The sequence below is a fragment of the Amphibalanus amphitrite genome, unplaced genomic scaffold (assembly GCF_019059575.1).
Source record: "Amphibalanus amphitrite isolate SeventyFive unplaced genomic scaffold, NRLGWU_Aamphi_draft 001988F_arrow, whole genome shotgun sequence".
In the NCBI taxonomy this organism is placed as follows: Eukaryota; Metazoa; Arthropoda; class Thecostraca; order Balanomorpha; family Balanidae; genus Amphibalanus; species Amphibalanus amphitrite.
Genome location: NW_024883481.1, coordinates 54843 through 81880, shown reverse-complemented (window position 1 = coordinate 81880; position 27038 = coordinate 54843). Strand labels below are relative to the sequence as shown.

The 27038-nt window shown below is 48.5% G+C and overlaps 1 protein-coding gene across 1 annotated transcript; it reads right to left on the bottom strand.

Moving 5' to 3' along the window:
• Positions 1-563: 563 nt before the first annotated feature.
• LOC122376024 (cytosolic Fe-S cluster assembly factor NUBP2 homolog) lies at positions 564-22112 on the bottom strand. Its single transcript, XM_043355679.1, has 7 exons — positions 21919-22112; positions 21221-21322; positions 20895-21006; positions 19345-19454; positions 18236-18347; positions 17927-18080; positions 564-1355 (listed from the first exon to the last, which is right to left on the bottom strand). Exons 1-7 carry the CDS (start codon positions 21929-21931, stop codon positions 1230-1232), a joined length of 729 nt encoding a protein of 242 aa, XP_043211614.1. The 5' UTR covers positions 21932-22112; the 3' UTR covers positions 564-1229.
• Positions 22113-27038: the final 4926 nt, after the last annotated feature.

The window sequence follows — 27038 nt, the reverse complement described above, 5'->3', positions numbered from 1 at the left end:
TATCATCGGCTTCCTCTCGTCACGGGCAACACGCTCGTTTTTTCCGCGAAGCTCTAGCTCGATCAGGGGCCAAACGGCAAGGGGGGGGGTCCAACCGACCCCCCCCCCCCTACACATTAGAAGCTGGCAAACGCCGCACACATGCGAGGGTTAACTGGTTTTAAACAACATTTTAGAAGGTGGGATAGTCCCTTTAATGTGGTGTAAACATCTAAAATATCAAGCAAACAAGCCACCCTGATTGCACGGGATATCAAATACAGCTTTGTAAACAAACGAAACACGGATGTTATTGAGTCCTGCAAAAATAATTAACTATCCTTTCTTTGTAAAAGCAAAAGTGACGTTTTCCATTACTTTCGTCGCAGAACTGACAGACAATCGTTATTTAACTAGAAAAAAAGATGACATCGGTAGTTCTGTCACGGCGACACAAATGCTACCGCCTTCCCGATATTTCAAAGGCTGCTGACTATCAGGAAATCTGAACGGATAGATATAATGTCGTGAGTAAAAGATGTGCGTCAGGGATACATACATCTCCCCAACAAACAAAAATAAAATTAAAGCATTATTTCATATATTATTCCGTTCGTCAATATATGATCACTAGTGTAGCCCTCGCGCCAGTGTTTGGTATCATTCGGACCGGACTCAGTCGGATCAGACGACTACTTCAGACAGAACAGGACAGCCGCCCGGCCAACGGGTAGACCATGGACGGGTCGGGAAGCCGCCCGGCCCACGGACGGACAGGTCAGCGAGAGTTGAACGGCCCGGCGGCACCGATGGCAACTGCTATCACCGTGCCGAGACTGTGTCCACTCCATTCCGGCGCCTTCACGGCTCAATCAGCACGGGGCGGTGTGCTGACCGACAATGATCACACGGGCCACAGGAGCGCTAGTCGGTCACTGGCCCTCTCGGAAATATAATCACTGTTGGCGACACTAGCAGCCGGGTACCCGTCACTGTTGGGAATACGACATCCCCACAACTGGCTGAGCAGTTTCATCACTGGTGGCGGCACTGAAATACCCAGTTCTGAGCTGATGGTGAGCCAGAAGGGACCACTGCACCCCGACAGCAGGCCAGGAGGCCCGACCCACCGCTCGGGTGGGCCGGCAGTCGTCGGCAGCGGCCGCTCGGTCACCGCACCGTCTGCAGCAGGCCGCGCACTATCTCTGAGACGGCGTCTGCCACGGGTCCGGCGGCGGGCGCCGCCTCGGTCAGCGCGCTCCGGCGTCCAGCGCGGCGGCCAGCCGCGGCTCCAGCGGCAGACGGCCCAGGAACGGCACGCCGGCCACCGAGCTCAGCTGCTCACCACCGCCCGACGAGAAGATGTTGGTGCACTCCTGGCGAGAGAGGGGGAGGAGACTGTCAGACTCGGTGGAAAGCCCGGGTGGACCGCTAGCGTAAGGCAGCTGAACGCCACGTCAATGACATGTGGACATAAGGGTGGTTACAGATAGCCGTGCGAGAAACTAGTTTTCTATTCGTGAGGGAAAATAAAAGCACTGCCGAAACGACACACCTTAGACAACCTTATAAAGGCGAATCTCATTCAGTTATGCGTTTAAATATAAACGATTTAAGCAAAGATCTCATGAACAATAAATTTAGCAAATGCTGGACTGACACCCATCATTCAGGGTTACTTTAAATGAGTGCCCAACTGGTACCGAGACGAGCCCTACAAATGACTCTTCACATCCCACTGGTCAACAACAATCGACTGCATCCACCATTAAAGGATGAGAAATGAGACGACCAAGGTCAAAAGCGTCACGAGCCCACTGAATTGCGTCGGTAACTCTACATACTCTCTCAGTTTCAATAACGAATGGCTGGGAATCTCCTAAAGCGGCCGGTCGAAACAAAGCAACGACCATCGGACACGCGCTGTCAATATTGGCCAACTTCACAGACATAGCACCCAATAAAGTTCGCCGGGAGACAACTGGAAACGGGTGGTCTCACTGTCCGACCGGCGGCGAACACAGGAAAGCACATCAAATAACGGCAGATTACGATGACAACATAAATCGAGCACACGGGCGTCTAATAAAGAGACCTTGCGCGCACACACGATGCGCAGTGTGCGTTTTGCGCACACACGATGCGCAGTTTTGGTCACACGATGAGAATGTGCCGATGGGTATAGGTGTCGATAGATATATTAGTCACACCCGAGTTTGAGAACTCTATGTCAAAGACGATCAAGGAGTGGAAATGTAACACACGCTGACGGGAGAGTCGGATCCTGCCGCACTGGCTGTCGGGGCGGGACGTCCCGGATGCATTCCCCGGCTCATCGGACCGACTCGCCGTGTGTTGACCGTGGCGCGGTGCTGGAACCAGCAGCTGATCCCGGTCACAGCTCAGCCGATCGACACTCGCGGACCGACAAACAACGCCGCTCGGCGCGCGTCAGCTTGGCGCCAATCACCGCCACACTCACTGCCGCACTCACTGCCACACTCACTGCCGCACTCCGTCAAGCTAAGCGTCAAGCTCACTCACTGTCAAACTCATCGTAACACTCATCGTCTCATCACACTCATCGTCAAGCTCACCGCCACACTTGGCGTCGACTCAGCACCATCCACCGCCATACGCACTGTCAAACTCACAGCCACTCGCAGTCACACCTCCCCCCCCCCCTCCACTGCACTCGGCGCTAACTCTCACTCACTCTGAGTGCGTCAACAGCTCGCTCGTACCGTACCACTCACTCACGGAAAATGGCCCCGCTATCAGCCGGCGCGATACTCCTAACGGCCTGCGGGCTCACCAAAAAGGAGATATGAGCCACATCCGGCCAAACGACTGTGTACTTACACTGCAAAATATGCTGCAGAGAAAATACGCCACCGGCTTATTTGAACGGCGCAGTGATGAAACCGTAAAATATCTTGGCTAAAAAAAATTGTCAAATCCATCCAGACAGGCAACTATCCGGAGGCTCACATCCATATGTAAGCGATTTAAACGCCCCGCAGTTGCTCACAATGAAGCTATTTAAGTCGGCCCGGTCTCAGCAACTGGCTGCATGCACGTGTCTGAAACACGAGTTGACGCAAGGTTTACATAGCTCGGAACTTCGGGATGGGACAGATTTAATTGGACTACAAAGAAAGAACATATGCCTACATCGGAAAAGATATTTACATTAAGTATTAAACACGTGTTAGACATCCGACGGTGCAACGTGGCCAATACATGTCTCACACATAGCACACATATGTATGCTGACTCAGCTAGCAGTCACAGACGATCCCTATAATCCTTGTGACCACCATCTCTCTATTTTCCCACCGCAACACCGATGAGAGTCTAAACATCACGGCGACACAGCGCCCAGCCGGCGACACTGATCCGGTGGTCGGTCCGCCAGCACTCACATTGCCATTCCGCCCAGTTTGCTTTATCAATCGCCGCTACCAAGTGCGGGGCGAAGGCCGCACTCTCGGCGGTTATTCCAGCGTATCAGGCCGGTGTTAGCCGCCGCCGGCAATGCATATAAAACAGCCTGCGAAAGTCGTCCGTCGGCCGTCACAATGGCGCTGCCTCGCGCGCCGCTGGCGCCGGAGGGCCTTTTAGGCCTGCATGGGCCACTGACACTCTCTGAGAACAGCGCGCGACCTTTGGCGTCGGATAGGGGAGGCGGGAGGGGAGGGGAGGGGAGGGGAGGGATCTGAGCTAGATGGACCCTTGGCTCTGTTGTTATAACACAGCCTAACGACACCGGACGTGCGCAACATGTGCGTATATCGCTGATTGGAGAAAATTCCCAATCCATTTATCTGCATAGATCTACCGACATTCGGAGACACACACGCGCGAATGCATTAACAGCAATCATTCCGCATCAGTTGGGAAGTGAGCATGCAGTATAATGCGCGACTAATTGCTGAACACTACACTCACAGAAAACAGATTAGAAAAAGTCGGCTACTGATACTCAGAGATAAGTTTTCTGGCAAAATGCGCCAATGGGCTCATCTCTTGAGTGAGTTGTTTGGTAACCTCAGAATTTCGTTTCTTTCTTGATCACTGGTCAATGATCACTCAAAAAATATTGAGCCTAGGGGAAAACATCAACTGCGCTGTACCGCAATAAGGCGATACTTGTTCCTATCTTGTTTTCTTTTCTATGGCTTAAGTTTTATCTACCCACTTCCGCGATAAGCAATAGCCCTTTTCCAACGTCCATTGCAGCATCATATACCGAGGCCATGTTCGTGAGATGCTGAGTGTCATATAGGACAAAGGCCTCGGCGTTCCGCATCCGTCAGAAGAAACATTCTAATGTCTGCCTCACGAGGAAAGCGGCAGCCACCGTAACTAAGACAAAATGGACAGAGAGAGCATCTGCATCAGAGCCCATTAACAACGGAAACAACAATAATCAACGGGACGGATAACAGGGTCGCTGATAGCTGTAGGTACTAACTACTAACGCTGTGAAGATAATGGAATGGGCTGTATAGCAAAGGCGGGGAAATTAATCGTTCACAAAGAACATCGTCATAACACTTGCCTACCTACGTGCCGACCAGCTAGTTTCACGGTATTATCATCCTTCTAGGCCGCAAGTGGAACATTTGTCAACAGGCTTAGACAAATTTAGGAAATAGTTAGCTTTAATCAATTTTCTTAAAACAAATGCCCAGAACATGTCAATTCAGCTTCCACTTTTTATTTATTTTATTTGAATTAATTTTGTTTTTTATTTCCATGTTTTTATTTCTGGTGTCCATCTATCTCGAACATTTGTACTTTCCCAGTTCCAGGAAGATACTCAGACTATGGTAGGTGAAGCACAAAGGAAAGCGGTCGCGTCAACCAGCCGCAACAAGCCAGCTGGAAATGAAGATACCTATTATGAAAATGCGTGATGCCTACTTCACTGCACCGTTCTTGGCATTTCAGGAACTGTCACAGAGCAACAAAAATCACAGAACTCCTTAAAAGTTAAACAGTCACCATCTATTAAGCTTCACTTACAAGTTACATCCGCCTGCTACGACATCGCTAACAGTAACCAAATTATACCTATCCATACATTCCTACTCCGGAAGACGTAATCCCTATTGCGGAGCAATTCGTATAAATACGTATTATGTAAATTCGCTTCACGCATTATACGTTGGTGGCGCCACCCAAGCGCCACCGACGGTAGCACGCTGATTATTTCAGTGCTGTGAGATAAGCTGAGCTGACTATTCTTTCGCTGATTGACTTCGTCGCGCTAACTTCGTGAGCATAAATTCAGAGTCGGTGACGGGCCTCTCTAGATGTGCGTGCCGATTTCAGGCTGGAGAGAGGGAGAGAGGGGGAGAGAAGAGAGAGAGAGAGGGGGGGAGGAGAGCGAGAGGGAGTAGAGAGAAAAGAAGATGGAGGGAGGGTGGGAGGGAGGGATAAAGAGAGAGGGAGGGAGAAAGAGAGGGAGAGAGAAGGGGAGGGGAGCGAAAGGGAGTAGAGAGAAAAGAAGATGGAGGGAGGGTGGGAGGGAGGGAGGGATGGAGAGAGAGAGAGAGAGAGAGAGAGAGAGAGAGAGAGAGAGAGAGAGAGAGGAGAGAGGGAGAGAGAGAGGACATGTATGAAATAAGATAGGCGAGTAGAAGCACAGAGCGGCGTCATCGATCGTCGCGACCAGTCCGTCTAACCCCGGGGTATCTGCCGATGGAAAACGGAGCCCACTTCGCTCCAGGTCGGACCGGGAAATTATGCAGTCAATAACCGTTCACGGCCCGGGCGCACAGACGGTCTCCCCCGGCCCGCGGCGCGGCGCACTTTCCGGCCGACGCTGCCGGACAGTCAACACGGCCGCTGACGGGGCTCCAGTGACCGAGAGAGCGACATTTGGAGACCTGTCCGACTGAAGTGATATTTGGCGGAAACGTCCTTCCTTGCAGCACTCTCCCCACAATGCCTACTCATTGAGAGAGCCGGCCACGTGGAAAATGACGGCGAACGTCATCGGAGCCTGTGCTCCACTATCCGTAGTTCTACGTCGCTTTAACAAGAAATGCTGTAAGGAAGATGATGCAATCACAATACGGGCGATGCCAGGAGTGATTCGCAGCTCGTGTGCATTGGCGTCTGCTCTGTGAACCGTGTAGGAAAATCGCGACGCACAGCGGGCGACTCGTCTTCAAAGGAGCTGAAAATACGACTGTCACACACAGAGCTGAGTTGAACCTAACGATGTCGGGCGAAGTGAGCCTAACGACACTACTATGCATTTCAGACCCCATGAGACCCTGTTTTTCGGCGATAATTTCTTCAATTTTTGTCCAATTAGCTTGAAATTTGGCAGACGATGTTTCAGCTCAAGCGCCAATTTTTGTCAATATGGTCTCTTAACAAAATATCAAAATTTAGAGCACTTGTCGTTGCCTCGTAATGTTAAAATCGGCTCCGTAAATCCGCCAGTGAAGTAGAGGCTATCCGTACGTAGGCGTGACGTCACAAACACGTGACCATTAAGCTCCGCCCTCCCGGCGGACTCCCGGTGACCTTGGCCGGTCAGTCGGCTGCGTGGAGCGGGGCGGGGCAGTAGCTGTCGCACCGGGGGCGGCTCGCATGGAACGTAGCTCTGCCGTGCAGTTGTCGTTGCAGCCGTAACTTCATCGAGCGAGCTAAATAGCGCGCAAAGTAACGCACTAGCTGAAGCCCTCGACTTTGTATTATCACAAATGTACGTACACGTTGTTCAGTCACAAAAATATATATTTCCACACAAGATTCGGGGCTTGTGAAAAAAACGCACATAAAAGACGCTGTTGATTTCAAATGCTTGCGTAAAATTATGCATCGCGTCAGACTACGTCCAATTTGCATAATAGAATCACCATTAATAGGATGCAGTTTATGTGTTTAATATATGAAATTTGATTAGGAATGTACCTATGCCGGCGCAGAGGCGGATCCAGCTCAGAGTTTTTTTTTTGGGGGGGGGGGCAAACCATAACAATTTATCGATTCTTTCCATGCATCGTCCATAGGCGTAATGTTAAAATTATGCCGTTGGGGGGGCAAATGCCCATTTAGCCCCCCCCCCCCCCTGGATCAGCCACTGTGCCGGCGTGATTGATTTATATCATCCCGGTGCAGCATAAGCATTGAGCACCTTCAGGACTAATCCATGTTATCATTGACTTAGGTTGAGGAGGTCGCCGGACTAGCTTCCGGCGACCTCCTCACGTGTTCGTGCCGGACCCCCAGATCTTGTGTGTTGAAGTGCAAACATGAAAAGTAAAAACCTAGAGATAATTCTTCAGCATTGAGAACATGCCTACTGTTACATAAGTTTTACAAAAAGATACGTGTTTCTTGCTGATCGTTCTCGTGTAGTGCACAACGTCCACCTGCCGGCATTCCTATTTCTTTCTGTGCACGTCTTAACAATGTAACACACACATGACATTCTACCATACGACACATTACGCTTCTGCCCAACCCGGCGCCCCGCAACGCTTCACGAATCACGAATACGGTCGTCTCGCTGGAGCGATGCCCCAGGCAATCGGCCGTGCCCGAGACTCTTCATCCTACTTTGTTGCTTTCTGCGCCTTCCTCAGAAACATTTATTGACGCTGCCAAATATATTAATATTTTTGGGTCATGCAGAGGCTTACGCATGATCTTATAGATAATCGGGTAGTGACCTGACCCAGCCTGACGATTAGATAGGTGCAACTCCGGCTTAAATAAGTGTTCAGAGTCCAAGAGTTCATCTATCTTTCCTTCTACGGCCGGTTCCGTTCCAATAGATCCTACCTTGATTCTGATCATTCTGAATATTCTGAGCTGGTTCGACGTTTAAATACCAAAAGAAGGAAAAGAGGACATCAAATGCCCTCGAACGGATAATTTTTTGGCTTTCGTCCCGCAGCAACATTGCCAGCTTCACTTGTCTCCAGTAGGGGAAGCGGGGGTAACACCGCCCCCCTAAGCTTTTCGCCAAAATGAGAGAATATGTGTGTAGTCTCTTGGTAGTTATTGTCTTGGTTACAATATTTAAACATTTCTCACGTGTTTTAGGTACTAATTTTGCATGCTCCTAAAAGGTTTTCATGTATCACGACTTTTAAAAATACCTTGCATATTTGCCACCTACAAATTGTGTGGGTAACCCCGCCACCGGTGTTGATGTTAACCCAACCCATCCCTACGAAGCTTTTCATTGTTCAGAGATCGCGTGCGATGAGTTTCCTGTCGGTAAGTGGTAATTTTCGCAAATAATCGGTAAAGGACACATAAATAGGTATAGGTTCATCAGCTGTTTGCCAGTTTTATACAGCTGGCAAGTGCTTGGTCGGGATGCATGAAAAATATAAAGTAAAAAAAAATCAAATAAGCTGCTTTTTCCCGACTTAGGAACATCTACGAACATAAATAAAGCATGTCTTTAGAGTTTCATCACTTATCACGCTGCGAACAGGAAACACCGCAACCTCAATTGGGGGAACACCGCCACGGGGTGGCGGTGTTCCCCAATAAGTGATCACAAGCAAAAATCGCCAGCGGCAAGAATGTACTACACGGTTCAAGCAAACCTATCTTACTGGACAAAGCCGATCAGTTATTTTTCGACGTAGGTAATCAAGTAAATCAAAATGAGTCTCTACTTAAAGACATTCAAAAGTGCTCCCAACTCATCGATTTTTATAAGAGAATGTGCATTTTTCTTTAAATGCCCACATTGAGCTTCGATTACACTGAAACACCGGAACACAAATCAGAAGACGCTTACCTTCGTGCGGTTAATAGGAAATAACGGATTTTCACACTTTATAGTTCATACTTTCGCCGCCAGATGGGGTGGCGGTGTGTCCCCACAGTGGCGGTGTTCCCCCCGCTTCCCCAATGTGGTCCCGCTCCGACCTCTCCGCGGTGCTGACACCGACTGAAGCGGCATAGACCCATCGCGGTCACGGCCAGTGGGCGGAGTCAAGTTGAGCACGGCGTAACGTGATTGGCCAGCGCTCCTATCCAATCCGGTGCAGTAGCGATGCGAGCCTCTATCCGGGTGCAAAAACTGATTAACATTACGAGCCAACGACAAGTGCTCTAAATTTTGATATTTTGTTAAGAGACCATATTGACAAAAATTGGCGCTTGAGCTGAAACATCGTCTGCCAAAATTCCAAGTTAATTTGACAAAAATTGAAGAAATTATCACCGAAAAACAGGGTCTCATGGGGTCTGAAATGCATAGTAGGCGAGAACGCACCGACATCGCCCAGCCGTAGACCAATCAAGGTCTAACGATACCGGGCGAAATGAGCCTAGTGACACCAGGCGGTATGAACAGACATCGCCCGGGCGTACACCAGGCAGTCTCGCTACCAGCATTTTCCGTTTGAGGACACTTGGTGTGATATTGTCCTGTCCTCCCATTCTCCCACAAAAGTTGTCGACTTCTGGTACTGAGCGAACCGGTCGCCTGAACAGTGTGTAAAGGTCACCCCTGGACCTTTCCCAAGACACTCGCGCTTGAAATAACTGCAGTGGGTAAGACGGCGTGGCGTCATAACTTATTTGTTCATAAATAACCTAATTGTTTTAAAAATGAAAGCATGCAATATTTGTTTGTTTGTTTTGCTCGGTTAGGCCCTTTCGGTCCGACAATACCATTTCAGAGCCGGAAGGATGATAGGAATTAGGGGGAGATATTGGTCTAGGCAGGCACCCAAGTGAGTCACCGGGGCTGAGCCCGTCCCAAAGGACAGGCCGACCAGCCCCCCCCCCCCCCCAAGTACTTACTGCACCCGGCTACGGGTGTGCTCCCCTGGGAGCAGCAGAGCCGCTCCAAGGGAGCAGCCCGCATGAGCTTAACCCTCGCCCTGGCAGGGCATTTCTCATAACACGGCCTGGCAGGGGGGGGGGGGGGTCGATGCGACCCCCCCCTCGCGATTGGCTCCTATGGCACCTAGAAACACCAAATTTGGTAGGTAGGTGGGTCCCCCTGGAGTTCTCGCCCCTGTGCAAATTTGGTTGCTCTAGGTCAATATTTAGGGTTTTTTTTGGGGGTATAAATGTAAAAATTTCGCTAAAAACAGGTCAAAAGTTTTTCGCTTATAACTTTTGATCTAATTAACCCTATTCCTGGCGGGCTCCGCCGGGACAAGAAACTGGCGGGGGGGGGGGGGGGGCCGATTCGGCCCCCCCCCCTGAGATCTCGAGAACGAAGCAAGATAGCGACAAACGGTAAACGGCATCGGATACGCACGGTCAAGATCTACAATTTTTACTAAGGTCATTTTCAGGTGAGGTCAAAGATGACGTCACAGGGGTCGAAAAAGTCAAAATGGCGGCGCTAGATATGGAGAGAGTTTTTCTCGAATAACTTTCGAATTAGTCAAGATAGGAACAAACTAAGGGCATCATCGTGATCCTCTCGTCAATCCGCATCGAATGATATATATGTTGACCTCGCAAGGTCAAGGTCAAAGGTTGACCTCAGGTCACGTGACCTCGAGGTCATCATGTATATCATTCGATGCGTCTTGACGAGCTGAACACAATGAGACCATCCCCGCGTCTGTATCTTGTTCCTGTACGGAGTTATTGGCCAAAAACCTTTGGTGACCTTTGATGACGTCACATGACCTCACAGCTGCCCAACAGCAAAACAGACCTCAAGATAGTGAAGGTTGATCGTATATGAAGTCATGTATGGTATATGGGGCCATTCCGACCCGTTTTAGTGGTAAAAACAGGGAGTTGATTTTTCCCCCATTGACTTATAATGGGGAGGTCGCGAAACTGACCTGACCTTAGGTCACCGATATCAAAATTCCGAGATATACAAATTGCACATACTGGTACCTTAACTAAAGCCTGAAGAGAAGAAATTGATCGGTCAAAAACTCTAGCTCTGGCGTGATTGCAAACTTTTCTGAGGTAGGGTCACCAAACCGCCTCTGGTGACCTGACCTGAGGTCAGATCAACTCAAAATTTTCAGACATGTTGCGTAGAAGCCTTTTAGGAAAAGTCAGAAAATTTGAGCTTCCTAGCTCAACGCGTTTGGGAGAAATAACCAAAAAACCTCAGGGGGGGGGCTCCTGAGGCCCCCCGCCAGGAATAGGGTTAAGATAGAGAAAAAAAAAACACCTGTGAACTCAGCACGTCAAGGCGCGTCGGATGATATACTTTTTAGCTTGCTTAAGTGTACTTAAAGTTTTTCTTAATTTTTAAGTAAACTTTAATTAAATAATTAATTAAGTTCAAGTTAACCAAATTGCATCATATATTCGATTCGATATAATGATTGCATCGCATATCATTCGATTCGGCTGATCACCAGGAACACAATGACACCATTTTTTAAGCTCTAGCGTCATTATGTGCCAAGTTATTGGCAAAAACGTCATTTGACCTCAGTTGACCTCATTTGACCTGACCCATGGATAAGTACACCAAACAAAGAAGCACCAAGTGACCTCCTGTTAAGTACTGTGGAATTCAAAGCACAGAAGTGATAGAACGAAGAGGATATCTCCAGTATTTTCCGAATTTAGTATTTTCCCATAGGCTTAACATTACAACGCAATGACCTCTAACTGACCTCAGGTCAGTGGGCTTAAAAAACCGAAGTATATGTTATACAACTCGGTGAACTTAGCACATCCTGAAAGTCTGAAGGAAATCAGTCCAAAACTGTGAGTTGGACAGGTGCAAAAAGAAAATTGAAATTTGACCATGACCTTGTACCGGTTTTTCTGACCTGGTGACCTGACCTAAGGTCACCCGGACCTAAAATTTTCAGGTCATATGTAAAAAGGTTGCCCCATAGGCTGTGCCAAATTTGGCGGCGCTGCGCTCCGCCTTTTTTACGCTATCTTCGAAAAACCTTAGGGGGGTCGCATCGACCCCCCCCCCCCTGCCAGGGCGAGGGTTAAGTTGCTTCAGCCCGGACCGATGCACAGTGGGGATTTTTCCGATCTAGCACGTCTTTATTCGTAGAGGGCAAACCATAGGTAGTATTGTAGCCAGATTGTGCACAGATGTTGGCTGGTGTGTTCTGGTGAGCATGTTACCCTAAAATGTGCATACTCAACATAGTATGATAGTATAGGGGGTTCAATTGGACCCACGGCTCAGCCGTTTGGCCCCTGATCAAGCTAGAGCTTCGCGGAAAAATCAAGCGTGCTGCCTATGACGAGATGAGGCCGAATATATCCAATTTCAAAGTCCAAGTTCATTAGTTGACTTTCCAAGGGAAATCGAGACCTCTTGAAACTTCGTAAAGTTAGGGTGTTACGGGGTATTTTGGGGTGCTGATCACGAATTTCATGTTAGTTTTGATCACAGACGATGTCTTTATGCATTAAGGCCAGGTCAGGTCAGGTCAGGTCAGATCAACCAGTAGGCGTCCTGCCGGCCATCCATAGTAGGTGTCACCTACTACTGACAGCTTCGTAACATAGTACGAAGGCACCAAAACTACTTCGTAAATATTCAAATAGTTGCTAAATTCGAAATCAGCACCAAAACCTACCCTAGAAACAAGTAAAACTAGAAAAAGTGAACCAAGGTTATCAAAGGTCAATGGTCTTGACTTGACCTTCACGTGACCTTGACACTCACCATAATGCATGGCACCAACATCATTTCACATATTTGAACGTTTAAAACCACAAAGAGACTGGAAACCGCAGATAATGTGAGCTGGCTTACGCCGAATCGCGATTCCGGCCAAACATGGTCTCGAGAAATATGCTACAGGTCAAAGGTCAGTTGGGTCAGAGTCATGAAATTTTTAGGTTAGATGTAAAATTGATGATCTCGAGGGCACTGAAAGTTTCGTCGCGATCGGCCGCTTTTTGCGCGAGTAATTTGCGGAAAACTATGGGGTTTTATCCGACCCCTTCCCCCTCCCCCTCCGCACAAGTGCGAGGGTTAATAAGGTTACGGTATGTATGTATAATTTACGCTTGTTATCCTATTCCTAATGAATGTGTCTCAGAAAATATGCATCATATAAATCACGAAGCAAGATTATTCGCCTATCACCGAGACATACCTATATCGTGCTGTTTGCCCTAGCGCTCCTAGAGTGGGGTATTAACCCGCGCCCCACTGGGGTCTGCGTATAACACGCCCTACTGGGGGGGGGGGGCTATTCATAGCCCCCCCCCTGCTAACTCCGAAACTACTGGGCCGATCGTCAAAATTCAAACGGCGTCTGATAGTCCCGGAAAAACTGTCGAGCGAAACCTAATTTCATTGACGTCGAGGTCACTGATGACGTCACAGGTCAGGTCAAAGTAAAAATTATTAGCATTTTGGCTTCTTCACGTTTTGGGCTCTGGCCGCCGTCTTACAAGTCAGAGCAGGCTCATTTTTGGTTCACACACTCGTGAACAGATGCTCTAGATACTCTGAGGGTACCAAACTTGTACTTTGATTTTCAGGTCAAGGTCAGGTCATCACAGGTCACGAAAATATTATATCATGCGTCGGTCACGTGACACATGTTTTATGGTCCATTTAGGACAAACATTTCGAATTTGATGTCGTCTGTGTCATTCGAGGTCATTTTGAGTCAAATTTCGCTTAGGTCAGGTCACTTTCAGGTCAAAAAAGGTCAAATTTTGAAGTTAAAATTTTTTCAACAAAAAAGGTGTCTATTGGATGCAGTTTGAGCTCAGGAACACGATGGTGCTATTTATATTGGCGTACGATGTCAAATTCGTGCTGAAAAATTGATTTGAAAAATTAATAATTGTTAATTTTTTGCAATAATGCGTATAACTTGGCCAGTTTTGAAGATATTTAGCTAAAACTTGCTAGAGTTAGTCATAATAATGCGTTCTATCACATATATTCCGGTTTTTTTCGAAAAGCCGAAAGGTTTTTGAAAAAAAAATGTAAAAATATAAATTTTGAATTTTATTATATAAAATTTTCGAAATTTTCAAAATTTCGAAAATCCGAGATAGCAGTTTGATAGCGCAGTCTATTCTGAGTCCTCTCATGCAAAGAAATTGGATCTAGCTTAAAAACTGAGCTCTTGGAAGCGATTGCCGTGGTTCAATGTTTTGCGTCGAAATCGGCCGAACATGACGTCACTCTGACGTCATTTCCGGCCAACCTATGGTAGGTACGAAGTTTAAATTTTGACACAAGGTGTCAAATTGATGCAGCCAAAGGTACTGAAAGTTTGGCGTCGATACGTCAAGCGGTTTGGAAGTTATTGCAGAAAAACGGGAGGGGGGGGGGGCTATAAATAGCCCCCCCCCCCAGTGGGGCGCGGGTTAAGATACTCCAATGTGAATATTCAGTGTTCAGGCAAGTTCCGGCAGCCAAACTAGGCGTTGTCTTGTGCAGGAGAAAGTGGCGAATTCGATAGGATTTGTTTCGGAGTGGAAAAGTGTGGAGAACATTGTTGATTTCCTACATTTATTTAGAATACAATTCCTTCAATATGGTGTCTGTCAGGGTTTTGTGTAAATGGCATTTTTGTGACCTTAATAAGGTAGTGGCATAGTTTCTGTTTGCCATTCCATTCCTAATAAAGGTGCCTTTCAGAATATATGTAACTTTAAGACCTCGCAAGAATAAAACCCAACAGGACAGGACAATGAAATCGAGCTATACTTTCGGGCCTTACTGAGCGCATTGAGTAATAACGCATGAGTGTGAACTTTGGGCGCATTTTTCCTAGTCTCGCTGTGGACTTACAGATAAAAAATGCCATATATGAAAAATTCAGACATTTCGTAGCCCAACTGACACAAAAAATAAACAAAAATCCAAAAAAGATTTCTTGAATTAAGACGCGCTAGATCGGAAAAATCCCCACTGTGCGATGGTTGCGGCGTGGAAGAGAAAGCTTTGAATGTTCTGAGGATGGAAATGACGGACGGGTGAAGCGTGCAATACTGCGCTTTTAATGTCAATTTCTCTTACACAGAGCTTAAATCGCACTTGTTAGCAGTTCCTACGCTATTGTCAGAATAGTTATATGTATGTATACTACTGCGCTACCACACAACTTCGCATATGTCATCGGTACCTACCCAGAGACAAAATATCCAATTTCCAGGTACCGCCAATATGTTGTCAGCATCTCTCCTGCGACATCTGTTCATTGCTTTCTTATTATCAATTCCGTTTATGCTACGCAGTTATATATCTAGGTGTTAATATCTAGGTGTGTTCCATCAAGCAGGGTCAGGGACAGGCCGTTGCCCGGCATTCGTACAATGTAGATGTACCTCACTGAACAACATATAGGACGCGTAATTGCAAATGCTCGGGGAAATGACTACCTGCTAACTGGTGAGCGTATATTCGCATCCAGTATGAGTACTGGCGATTCACCTTTAACAAGCAATTCCGAAGACACGATATTGCATTAAACCATTTTTTACCCTACCACGTCACGTGTTCCGCGTGCCAGGCCCGTGTCGCGTACGTCTCGACAGAGCGAGCATCGCACATCTAATATTGAACGACGTCGCAGCAAGCAATGCAATCTGAGTAGTCACTTGTTTGTAATATTATTTGGTTCGAGCGTAAATTGTTGTCTGATGCGCAGTATGCACTACCACATAAATGACTGTAAACCTGTAAACAACATAATGGATATAATCCATTATAAACAGCATAATGGATAGGTACACGGCTGAAGAAAATTTTTCTTGCTGCAATGACAAGCGGTATCCTGGAATAGGAAAGGACTGATGACGAAACCTGACCTGAAATACAGCTGCTGTATCGCCTTGCTACAATATAGACGATGTTCACGGATCGCCGTGTGTTTTTTGTTTTGTTTGCCGCGCTTATCGTCACCATATCCCGGTCGTCTGATTACCCAGGCGAGCTGGGCCAATGGACGGTGAAAGAAAGATGGTGCCTCTGCTCGAGGGATGGCCCGCTCCCCGCTGGGACAAACAGGGTTATTGGCTGATACAGATAGGACACACCCGATGATTGATGGCGCAGCCTCCCTCAGTCATATATATATTAAAAAAAAAAAAATGGGCACTGCGCGCAGCGAACAGGGATATTACATCGAACTGTTGGCGGCATCAACCATTTACATCAAATACACACAAGATATGCATTTGAAGAAATGTTACAAATACAACCAAAAGTACAATTATCAGTAAGGGAAGTAACTTAACATTAAGCCGCGCCCCACGGAGGGGGGGGGGGCTATTCATAGCCCCCCTTCCGTTTTTCTGCAATAACTTCCAAACCGCTTGACGTGTATCGACGCCAAACTTTCAGTACCTTAGGCTGCATCAATTTGACACCTTGTGTCAAAATATGAACTTCGTAGCTACCATAGGTCGGCCAAAAATGACGTCAGAGTGACGTCATGTTCGGCCGATTTCGACGCAAAACATTGAACCACGGCAATCGCTCCCAAGAGCTCAATTTTTAAGCTAGATTCAATTTCTTTGCATGAAAGGACTCAGAATAGACTGCGCTATCAAACTGCAATCTCGGATTTTCAAAATTTCGAAAATTTCGAAAATTTTATAAAATAAAATTCAAAATTTATATTTTTAATTTTTTTCAAAAAAGTTTTTGACTTCGAAAAAACGCAATATATGTCATAGAACGCATGCTTATGACTTGCTCTAGCAAGTTTTAGCTAAATATCTTCAAAAATGGCCAAGTTATACGCATTATTGCAAAAAAAATCACAATTATTAATTTTTCAAATCAATTTTTCAGTGCGTATTTGAAATCGTACACCAATATAAATAGCACCATCGTATTTCTGAGCTAAAACTGCATCCAATAGACACCTTTGTTGTTGAAAAGTTTTAACTTCAAAATTTGACTTTTTTGACCTGAAAGTGACCTGAACTAAGCTAAATTCGACTCAAAATGAACTCGAATGACTCAGACGGCATCAAATTCGAAATCTATGGCCTAAATGGACCATAAAACATGTGTCACGTGACCGACGCATGATAAAATATTTCCGTGACCTGTGATGACCTGACCCTGACCTGAAAATCAAAGTACAAGTTTAGTACCCTCATGGTATCTAAAGCATCTGTTCACGAGTGTGTAAACGAAAAATCAACCTGATCTGACTTGTAAGACGGCGGCCATAGCCCAAAAGGTGATCAAGCCAAAATGCTAATAATTTTTACTTTGACCTGACCTGTGACGTCATCGGTGACCTTGAGGTCAATGAAATTAGGTTTCGCTAGACAGTTTTTTCCGGGGCTATCAGACGCCGTTGAATTTTGACGATCGGCCCAGTAGTTTCGGAGTTAGGGGGGGGGGCTATGAATAGCCCCCTCCCCCCCCCCCAGTAGGGGCGTGTTATACGCACACCCCAGTGGAGCGCGGGTTAACATAAGTCGCAACATAAATTGCATCAGCCGACATCTCCGAAAGCAGAGCAGTTTTACCCAGAGCAGGTCCCACCGCGCCGCCTAGCGGACGGCTTCCGAAACCATCCGCCAGTTGCTGCTAGAGCAGCTGCCGCCACCTACCTACTTCGTGCTCACTTCGCCTTCACCTACCGAACACCCGATCGCTTCCCGCCACCTACCGGTCAGTCACTCTACTTACCGGACTAGTAGCGCCAGAGCACCTTAGACACTTGCCCGACCCGTTCTGCATTACTTTAATTTATCGAGTTCAAAAAAGACAGCAGACCTCCACTCCCCGCCCTCTACAAGTCTCGATGTTAAGTGATGAGTGGTCGTGTAGAACTGGACGGTGGAATGTAAAGGATATCGACAGCAGTTCCATTGCGGCAGTTGACACCGTGGACAAGCCTACTTTATAAACACACGGAAAGGGAGGGTCACATCACTAAATCCATAACTTGTAAGATAAATTAACAGTTTCACTGTTGTGAAAAGCGATAACGTGAACACATATATATGTTCAGGCAGCTACCGCCGCCGGCAGTCAGCCTCCGACACTTACCGAGCAGTTGGGGCAGACGAAGCCACTCATGTTCTCCACGATACCGAGCACCTTGAGGCCGGTGCGGCGACAGAAGGTGACCTGGCGGCGGACGTCACCCACGGCCAGGTTCTGAGGAGTGGTGACCAGCACAGCGCCGTCACAGCGCAGCTGCCTGGGGGTGGGGGAGGTTCGGTCAGAGCGGGAGGGCTGTGGGTAACACGGTCACAGTAGGCAGAACTGTGGACAGGGGAATCACACAGTTACCATGGGGAGAGCTGTGGGCAGTAATTCCATAGTCGGGGAGGGCGGTTGATAACGACCACCGACCTGAGGCTCTCCAGGATGGCGATGTGCTCGTCCGAGGTGCCCGGCGGTGTGTCGATCAACAGGTAGTCGACGTCCTGCCAGGCCACGTCCGTCACAAACTGCTTGATCATGGCTGCAGCACAGAATGCACAGCGGAAGTCAGACAGACCCATGGAGCTAGTGAGGAATCTTCACATACTCCTGCAGCATTTAATGATATCTACAACTGGGTTGTTACGAGCGAGCGAGCGCAGCGAGCGAAGTGAGTCTTTTCAATATAACGGAAAAATCTCAGTATGAGCGGCCCGGCCCGGCACGGCCCGGCCTGTAACGCTTTTGAGAGGCTTATATCTCAGCAACCGCTGGACCGATTGGCCTGCGGTCTTTTTTATTGGGTAGCCCCATCCCTTCTACCCCGTAATTGACTACTTTTGATACATCTCAGTGACCATCGTCGCACGTGCCACGTGAAAAGTCAAGGGTGTTCAAGCTGTTTTGCAAAAGTAGTGATTTTGAGAGGCTCATATCTCAGCAGCCGTTTGGGCGATTGACTTGCGGTAATTTTTGTAGGGTAGCAGCATCCCTTCTACCCAAAATAGGATACTCTCGATGCATGTGGCTCACCCCCAGTGCACGTGCAAAATACAACAATAAGAGGTGCCAAAATTGTTCCCATTTCAGTAACTCGGTAATTACTGGGGCGATTTCGCTGAAACTTGGCATACAGGTAGGCGCCCACCAGGCAATGCATTCCCATGTGTTGCGGTTAGGGTGTTACTGCACGTGCGCACGTGCAGGGGGCGTTTCCAGATCTCGAGAACGGCTGGGCCGATTGCGCTCAAATTTGGTACACGGTTGGGAACCAGTTAGTAGGGTGCCGTGCAAAAGTCATTTTGGACCCGTTTGCACGTGCGCACGTGCAGAATGCCGCTTCCATATCTCAGGAACGGCTGGGCCGATTGCGTTCAAATTTGGCACACCGCTAGCGACCGGTTAGAAAGGTGCTATGCACAAGCCCGTTGGAAGTACCCTATCGCCCTTCCGCACGTGCAGGGCTCACTATCTCGCTCGCTCGTTCTTCGCCCAAAAGGCGTTTTACTGGTAGGTATGAATGAGTGAGTGAGTCGTACCAGTCTTTTTCGGTCCTCGCCAAACGACCGCCTCGTCTCGGTCAGTCAGCAGGAAGCCGATGGACATCACGGCCAGAGTCTGCTGCTGGTCGGCGTACACGGGCACCCAGCTGTGGGAAGGGGGGGGGGGGTAACAGTGGCCATCAGTACACCCAGCTGGGGAAGGGGGATGACGACCGTCAGTACTCAATCACCAAAAACTGCAGAGGGCTACCATTGTTACTTGTTAGCATATACATCCATTCCAGCTGTTACCCGCGCCGGGCCGGGGGGGGGGGTGTTTGAACACCCCCCTTGCAGTTTTTCGCAGATATCTCAAAAACTGAGCGCCGCCGTTTTTGGCACACCTGTTTGTGCATCTTTTCCGCACATGTTGTGAAAATTTCAGAACCAGGTCACCTTAAGTCAGGTCACCAGGTCACGCCAAGTGACCTCACCTCAGAAAAAAATAAGAATGCTCGTCATAGCTACACCGACTGAACGATTGCCTTGGAACTTTCAGCGATTGATTCGAGCAACACTATCTATAAAATGTATATCTCGGAATTTTGATATCGGTGACCTAAGCTCAGGTCAATTTTGCTGTCTCTCCATTATAAGTCAATGGGAGAAAATTGAACAGCGTCTGTTTTGCACGAACGCTATTCTAGACACTCTCAAACATAGAGATGTAGGTAAAATAGACACACTGAACCAGAAAATGGCAACTGTGACCCCGCGTTATGTCCCCGAGGTCATCTCAGGTCACGAACAGAATCTAACAGTTTTTCGATGATAACTTCTGATTAGGTGATAGAGCGCTAATCAGAGCGCTGAAAACGCCTTAGATGTGTTCGGCTCGACGTTGCGGATCGACTGATATGCAACACGACCTATTCCGGTCAGGTCATGACCTTGACCTGAGGTCAAATTTTCAAGCTGACCTTTCAAGGTCAAATTATAGTTCTTTCGACGCGTCTCGACGAGAGGAACACGATGCTGGAAAAAGTAATGTCATAGCTCTTTTGAGTAAAAAGTTATTGCCGAAAAACGTTTTTCGTGAAAACGGCTATTTTTGGAGTTTTTGCCCTCTGGAGGCTAAACCGTTGACCTGAGGTCAAATCTGAGAACATTACTCAGAAAGGTCTGTAAAAGGGCTATCGAATGCGCTTTTTTGCGGCGCTGTAGCTCTATCGGTTCCCGAGATAGCCGTTGGCAGTTTCCAAAATGTTGAAATAGTCAACATTTTACCTTTGGTGACCTCTGGTGACCTGACCTTTGACCTGACCCAAAAAAATGACCGAAGTGTTTTCGTCCTTATTTTTGACGTTCTTTCGATTGCCGCTTACCGCGTGTTCCTACGTGGCCCACGAGCCGAGTTAGAAGGGGGGGGGGTGTTCAAACACCCCCCCCCCCGCGGCCCGGCGCGGAATCTCAGAGCACCGGCCCGGCGCGGGTTAACTCATTCATGATATGACTTTACACTCATGACTCAATTACACAAATTACAAGTCAATTGCAAGTCAATTACACAAATAACAACCCCATAGAAGCAGGTCTTAGTCGCTCACCCCTGTGGACACTGGTGGACGTCCTTCCCCTCTAGACCGAGCATCCTAGGAATGCTGGGCCCACAGAGGTCTATATCCAGGATACCAACTCGGTGACCGGCAGCACGAATACCTGTGTGGAAAAGTGAAGGGAGAGATTACAAGTCTATGTGAGCTATGTGCTGATGCAGCTCTTAAAACCAACCATCACATGCCCAATGACCATATACAAATGATCAAGCATGGGATAACCCAGAGCCCAGGGGCTTAAATTTGTATCTCAGCATGAGCCAGCTCAAGTAGCACACCCTTTCACTGTTCAGCTTCTGCAGAGCCATGCTGCTTACCCAACGCGAGCTGTGTGGCCACTGTGGACTTCCCAACTCCTCCCTTGCCTGACATGACAAGGATGACATGCTTGACACCAGCCAATGGAGTTGCATCTCCACCTGTAGAGGGTGGGTGCATGTCAAAATGGAAATGAGATTAGCCTGACAACTGACTAGCCACTAGGTTGTAGCTTCAAGCCCAAAATGCATTTGTTAACTTGTATGCTAATGTACCATTGCAAAATAAGAGGCAGGATTTCCAAACTTGACATTTTGAAATCAGCTAGTAGATCCTGTTCTTCACTTTCATGCGTTAGCAGAAAAATAGCTCATCATATTTTTATTTCTCTGTGCTTTATGCCAAGATGACAGTTGAGTTGAACCATGCCTGAGCCAACATTTATGCCCAGGCTCCAATGCACAATTTTTCAATGCGATTTTTTGGTATTGCGATATCGCATTATCACAAATAAGTTCAGAATTCTGAATTGTTTTGCGATAATCAGCATGAGCAGTATTGAACGACATTTCATGCAATTATACCATTCCTGCAGTGTGGCTCAGCGTGTCCGTTTGCACAAGATGATCATTTTCTGGCATTGCCAAGGCGGGCATAGCATTCTCGCACTATCCCAAAATCGCATGGAAAATCGCGTAGTGGAGACCGGGCTTTATGTGAAAATGAAGACAATAATGACAGGTGTGTATGCACTTACCACTTTGATCCATTTCAAGCTCGATCTCTTGACCCGGCCACAACTTTTCGATTCTGAGGCCAGTTTTACCAAAAAATACCAGCCGGCCGCCGAAATAAAATATCCAGCCGAAAAAATAGCCGCCACACAGCCACGAGTTTCACCAACAAAAAAATTCCAGCCAACATCGGCCGGAAATATTTGTCGCCGGCAGTCAGCTGATATTTTAATATCGATAATGGTCAAGGAGATTGATAAATTATTTAAAACATGTGTCAATTAAAGTTAAGCGTGTTTTTTCATGCAAATACAACAAAGATTGAGAAATATTATTATTGGAAAACATAACCTATATTTTCAAGGGTTGTAACCACAAAATAGACCATAATAAACTTGCCAATACAAGACCACCAAATTGTAAACCTACGTCATTTATGACGGTCACGATATGAAGCTTGCGTTTTAGTGGATCTTTTTTTCCTGTCAGCCTATTATTTTTCATTTTTACAATACCTTCAACTTGCAATTAACCTTTTTGTCTGCTTTTAGTTGCACCTTGTAGAAAATAATCGTGTCGAACGTGCACGCAATGTACGGACCCCCACTCCCACCTTTTATGAGGTGGGGACTATAATAGATGGGACCCGCTCCCGACGCGGGAGTCGCACCTCTTTCCTAGATGTCAAAAGAGTGGGGAAGAAGCGGCAAACATTGTTCCCAGAGGCGCCACCTGAAGCTGGACGGACAGTTCCGCTGCCGAGCGAGTGAACTGCGGTGCTGCGAGGCGGCTTCGCGCGCACTGCATTACACCTACTTCTAGGACCAAGAGGGCTAAGGATTCGCCAAAGCCTATATGGGTAAAGCCTTGTGCCAAGGCGAGTGTCATACCTCAGGAAGATACCTACCCAGATTAACTGCACCGCGGTCATTGCAGGGCTGAGGGCGGTCGTTCGCCCCACTTCGGCGAGGTGGAGGTCATGCTGCCCGGCTAGGTGGTTTCAGCCGATATGCAGGCCCCGTTTGCCGGGCCCGGTCAGGACGAAGGAACGCCACACAGCAAACAATATAAGCTCCGGCCCCGCTACACTGGTCCGGCTCGTAACAATACCTGCGCTAGCTTCGTCGACCGTCGTTCGACTGCGCCCAGTACCGCTCAGTGGAGAGTCCTGCCGAACTCGTCCACGTGTGCCGAGATCATTCGTTGCGCACGGACACAATCGTCCGACGGAGACCGCTTTACATGATGATCGCGTGGTGACCACCTTTTCGCCGGCTTCCACGCCCAGTCGAGCCGTCTGGCTACGCCCCAACCAAATGATCGTTCTAAGCCTTTCGACTGGTTTGCCAAACTCGGGTCTAGTATCGAAGTATTTGGGAGTTAGGAGTTAGGACACGTTAAATCCGTGTTCATGAACAAATATACATTATGCAACTAAAAACGCCTTACTTACTTTAACTTTTCTGGGCTGATGACAAGGTAAACACCTATTCATTGTAATATTTCTAAAATGTAAATAAATCATGAGCGATGAGCGTAAAAAAGGTGAAAAAAGCGATCAACTAGAAGCTAGCGTGGAAATCCACTGACGTAGGTCGCCTCGTACTGGCGCAGCTCGTACAGCGGCACCGGCGTCTCCCGCACCCGGCCGTCCACCTTGCCCGCCTGCGCCATCAGCCGCTAGAAATGGCTGCGCTGCCGGTCAAACATTAGCGTGACCGCCTGGCCGGCCCGGCTAACGCGCGCCGTCCGACGCACGCAGTGTGCCTTCAACAGCGCCGGGATGTCGTACGACACGACCGCGTCCACGGCGTCCACGTCAATACCGCGCGCCATAGCCTCGAGCACACCAGCATCTCAGCTGGCGCGAGCCGCCGCTGGCCCGCCGGCACTGCCCCAGGGAACTCGGCCTCGCGCGCGCCCAGCACCGACAGCGGTAGCTCCAGCTGGTGCACCGCCTCGTTCCAGTTGACCAACACGAGCGAGCGCCGCCAGTCGGGCTGTCGGAGCAAATTGTGTATCAGCAGCGGCTTCAGCGGCTGCGGCGCCACCACGTTGAACGACTCGCTCAGCTCGGCGGGCGTGGTGAGCCTGCCGACGAACTGACCGGGCAGTGCGACGGCGGCCGGCCGTGCCGGCCACCAGCAGTCGCGGCTGGAACAGCGACATTCGCTCCGGCTTCTCCGGCCTCCGGGTTCTGTGACAGGGTAGCCAAGAACGGCAGCTTCTGCAGCGGCAGGTGAGGCGCGCAGACGGCGGCGGCCGTCAGCCGGCCGGCGATGCAGGGCGGTGGGCCGTGGCTGCCGCCTCCCGCTCCACCGCTTTCAGCCAGCCCGTCTCGGCCATCTCGATCACCCGGTCGGCTTCGTCGATCACCAGGTAGCGCAGGTGCGCTAGCGAGAAGCCCTCGGCGCTGGTTATGTGATCCATCAGCCAGCCAGGAGTGCTCACCACGATCAGCCAGGGAGACCGGGCCGCGCGGCCCCACCGCCACCAGTTGGTGCCCCCCCCCCCCCCCCTCGTGCCACTTCGTCTCCACCCAGCAGCCGGACGCAGAGCGGCGTGTCGGCGTCGTACTGGCGGAACACGGCGGGCACCTGAGCGGGCAGCGCCTGTGTGGGTAGCACAGCTAGCGCGCGCACCCGGCGGCCGGCGCACCGCGGCGCCGCGCCTGCACCAGCGGCAGCACGAACGGCAGCGTCTTACCGCGGCCGGCCGGCGCCGAGACGCAGAGGTCGGCCGGTGGCAGCGGCGACTCTGCGGCCGCCAGCAACTCGGGCAGCACCGTCACCTGCACCAGGAACACCTGTTCGATGCCCTCGGCGGCCAGCCGGGCGCGCAGCTCGGGGCAGAGCGCCGGCAGATTGGCCGGCGCCGGCCGCCGGTCGCCAATCGGCTGCGGGTGCGCCAGCCAGTCGGGCAGCGCACGCGGTGCACGGCCTGTCGGCTCGAGCGCTCCACCTCGTCCAGCACGGTGAAGTCGTCCGCGGCGGCGTCTCCGTCCGACTCGGAGGCGTCCTCACTGTCGTTATTGGCGACGGCGGCTGCCGCTGTGCGCTCAGTCAGGTCGGCCATCACAGCAACACTCGCCGATGATTGGCGTCATCGAAACCGTCGGACGACGGTGGATTCACCACCGTTTTTGCAGCAGAGACTGGAAAAACCTCAGCAATAAACAAGGAAAAACATCACAACATGCCACAGCCCGCAATTGTGCATATTGTCATTTTATTTCTCACATGACAGAAAATATTGGCTGCCTTATTCCAGGAACTGGCATGAAAAACATAAGCTAAAATCAAGCTAAGTGAATTATTATTGTATTTCAACATGAGACTGGGAAAAAATCCTTGTCACTGTCAACATGACCAGCGTAACGGACGGGCTGCATGAACATTTCGGCGCATGATCTGAAAACTCTGTGTGCAGAAATTTCAGCGCTGAGGTGAACAAATAACATTTCGACCTCAATTTGCCTGGTGCCTCCACAATTTAGCAAAACTAACTCACAATACTTACAGCCAGTTTTAACATGATCCCTGCATGACTCATGCATGCAAGATACACATGCATTCAATATCAGCACAGTGCACACTGCACACACATGAGTTATGGATTCATTTACATTTTACAACATAACTATTATTTTCTTTTCCTTCAATATTGGCAGCATGACTTGCTGAGTTCAGTGGCACAATCTTATGACAGCATTCAGCAAGTTTGTTCGGGTTCGCAACCATGCAAACTTTGCACGTTTTGCTTGAAAAACAAGCCTTTATACATTTCTTTCATGCTATTCAATTTCTTTTTTAAATTTATTCTATCTTGAGTTGAATTATCTTGAATTACTATCTTGAATTATTATGTCTTGACACTCTTGCCATTTTGGTCTTAGCAATGTCAATGCACCATGCCGCACAGCTCGAGTAAGTTCCACCAAAAAGTAGTAGTGGTATCAGTAGCTGGCACCTTGCAATGTCAAATGTAGATGAATATGTGAAAACAGTGACATATTCATTTAAAATCTTGAGTCCAATGAGCCTACCCTCTCTGCCTCTCCTTCCAGCATTTCTTCAAGCACCTTCGATTTTCGAAAATGACCTTCCATCATTATTTTCCACTTCCGTGCGAGCAATGAACTTGTAAGCTGACCACTAGTTAATGCGCTATCATCTTGCTGTTGGGTGCTGGTAGCAAAAAGATAATATAAAACGAAAAAACTAACACCACAACACCAAACACCCGTCTTGTTGGTTCCTTTTGGTCCTGCCTGGTGACAAAGGCTCTTTCTTTACGCAATATCATCAGTATTCCTCTTCTAATCTTGAAGCCCAGATGCTTTACAAATTGGCCATGAATGATACTAAATTATTATATCAACTGAGAAGCGCAAATCACGATAATTAGTAACAAATGAGGCCAATTATTCCAACACGACATCAAAAAAATAGACGGGGTCGCCTGTCTATTTTTTTGGGCTGTTTTTCTACATATAATGGCGCAGATAAACACTCCATTAATGCCGCATTTGCCGTTGGTGAAACTCGTTGGCTATTTTTCTGGCTGATATTTTTTCACGCCGGCGGATATTTTTTCGCCTGGTTGGTGAAACTCGTCGGCGGGTTTTTGACAGAAAAATTGCGCCGGGCTGCTATTTTTCTGTTGGTAAAACTGGCCTCTGATTCAGATTAATATGGATTTGAACGCGGCGGCTTCGAGCCTAGCCTTCTGTGACTTCAGCTTCTCTTGCTCTCAGGAATCAGTATTCATATTGCATACAAATTGACATTGCTTCATTGATATTGTTGCGGAATCTTATCAATACAGCTTCAGATACCGTGTTTACGGATTCACTCAGTCAAGGTATATAAAAACACTCACTCAGTCTTTTAGGACACTTTGCCAGAAATTCGCGTGTGGGAGAAATCCCGCGTTGTCACGCTGACTCGCAGGTCGCAATGTAACGGAAGTTAGCAGGGATTCAGCAGGGGTTCAGCAGGGATTCAGCAGGGATCGACGGCCCCTACGATTTCGCTGAATTTTGGTGGAGAGGTGCAGAATGGTGTCCTCTATCGAAAATCCTAGTGCCAAAATGCGGGGAATCCATCAGGGGGGCCACAAATCCCAAAAAACAGTATGCCCT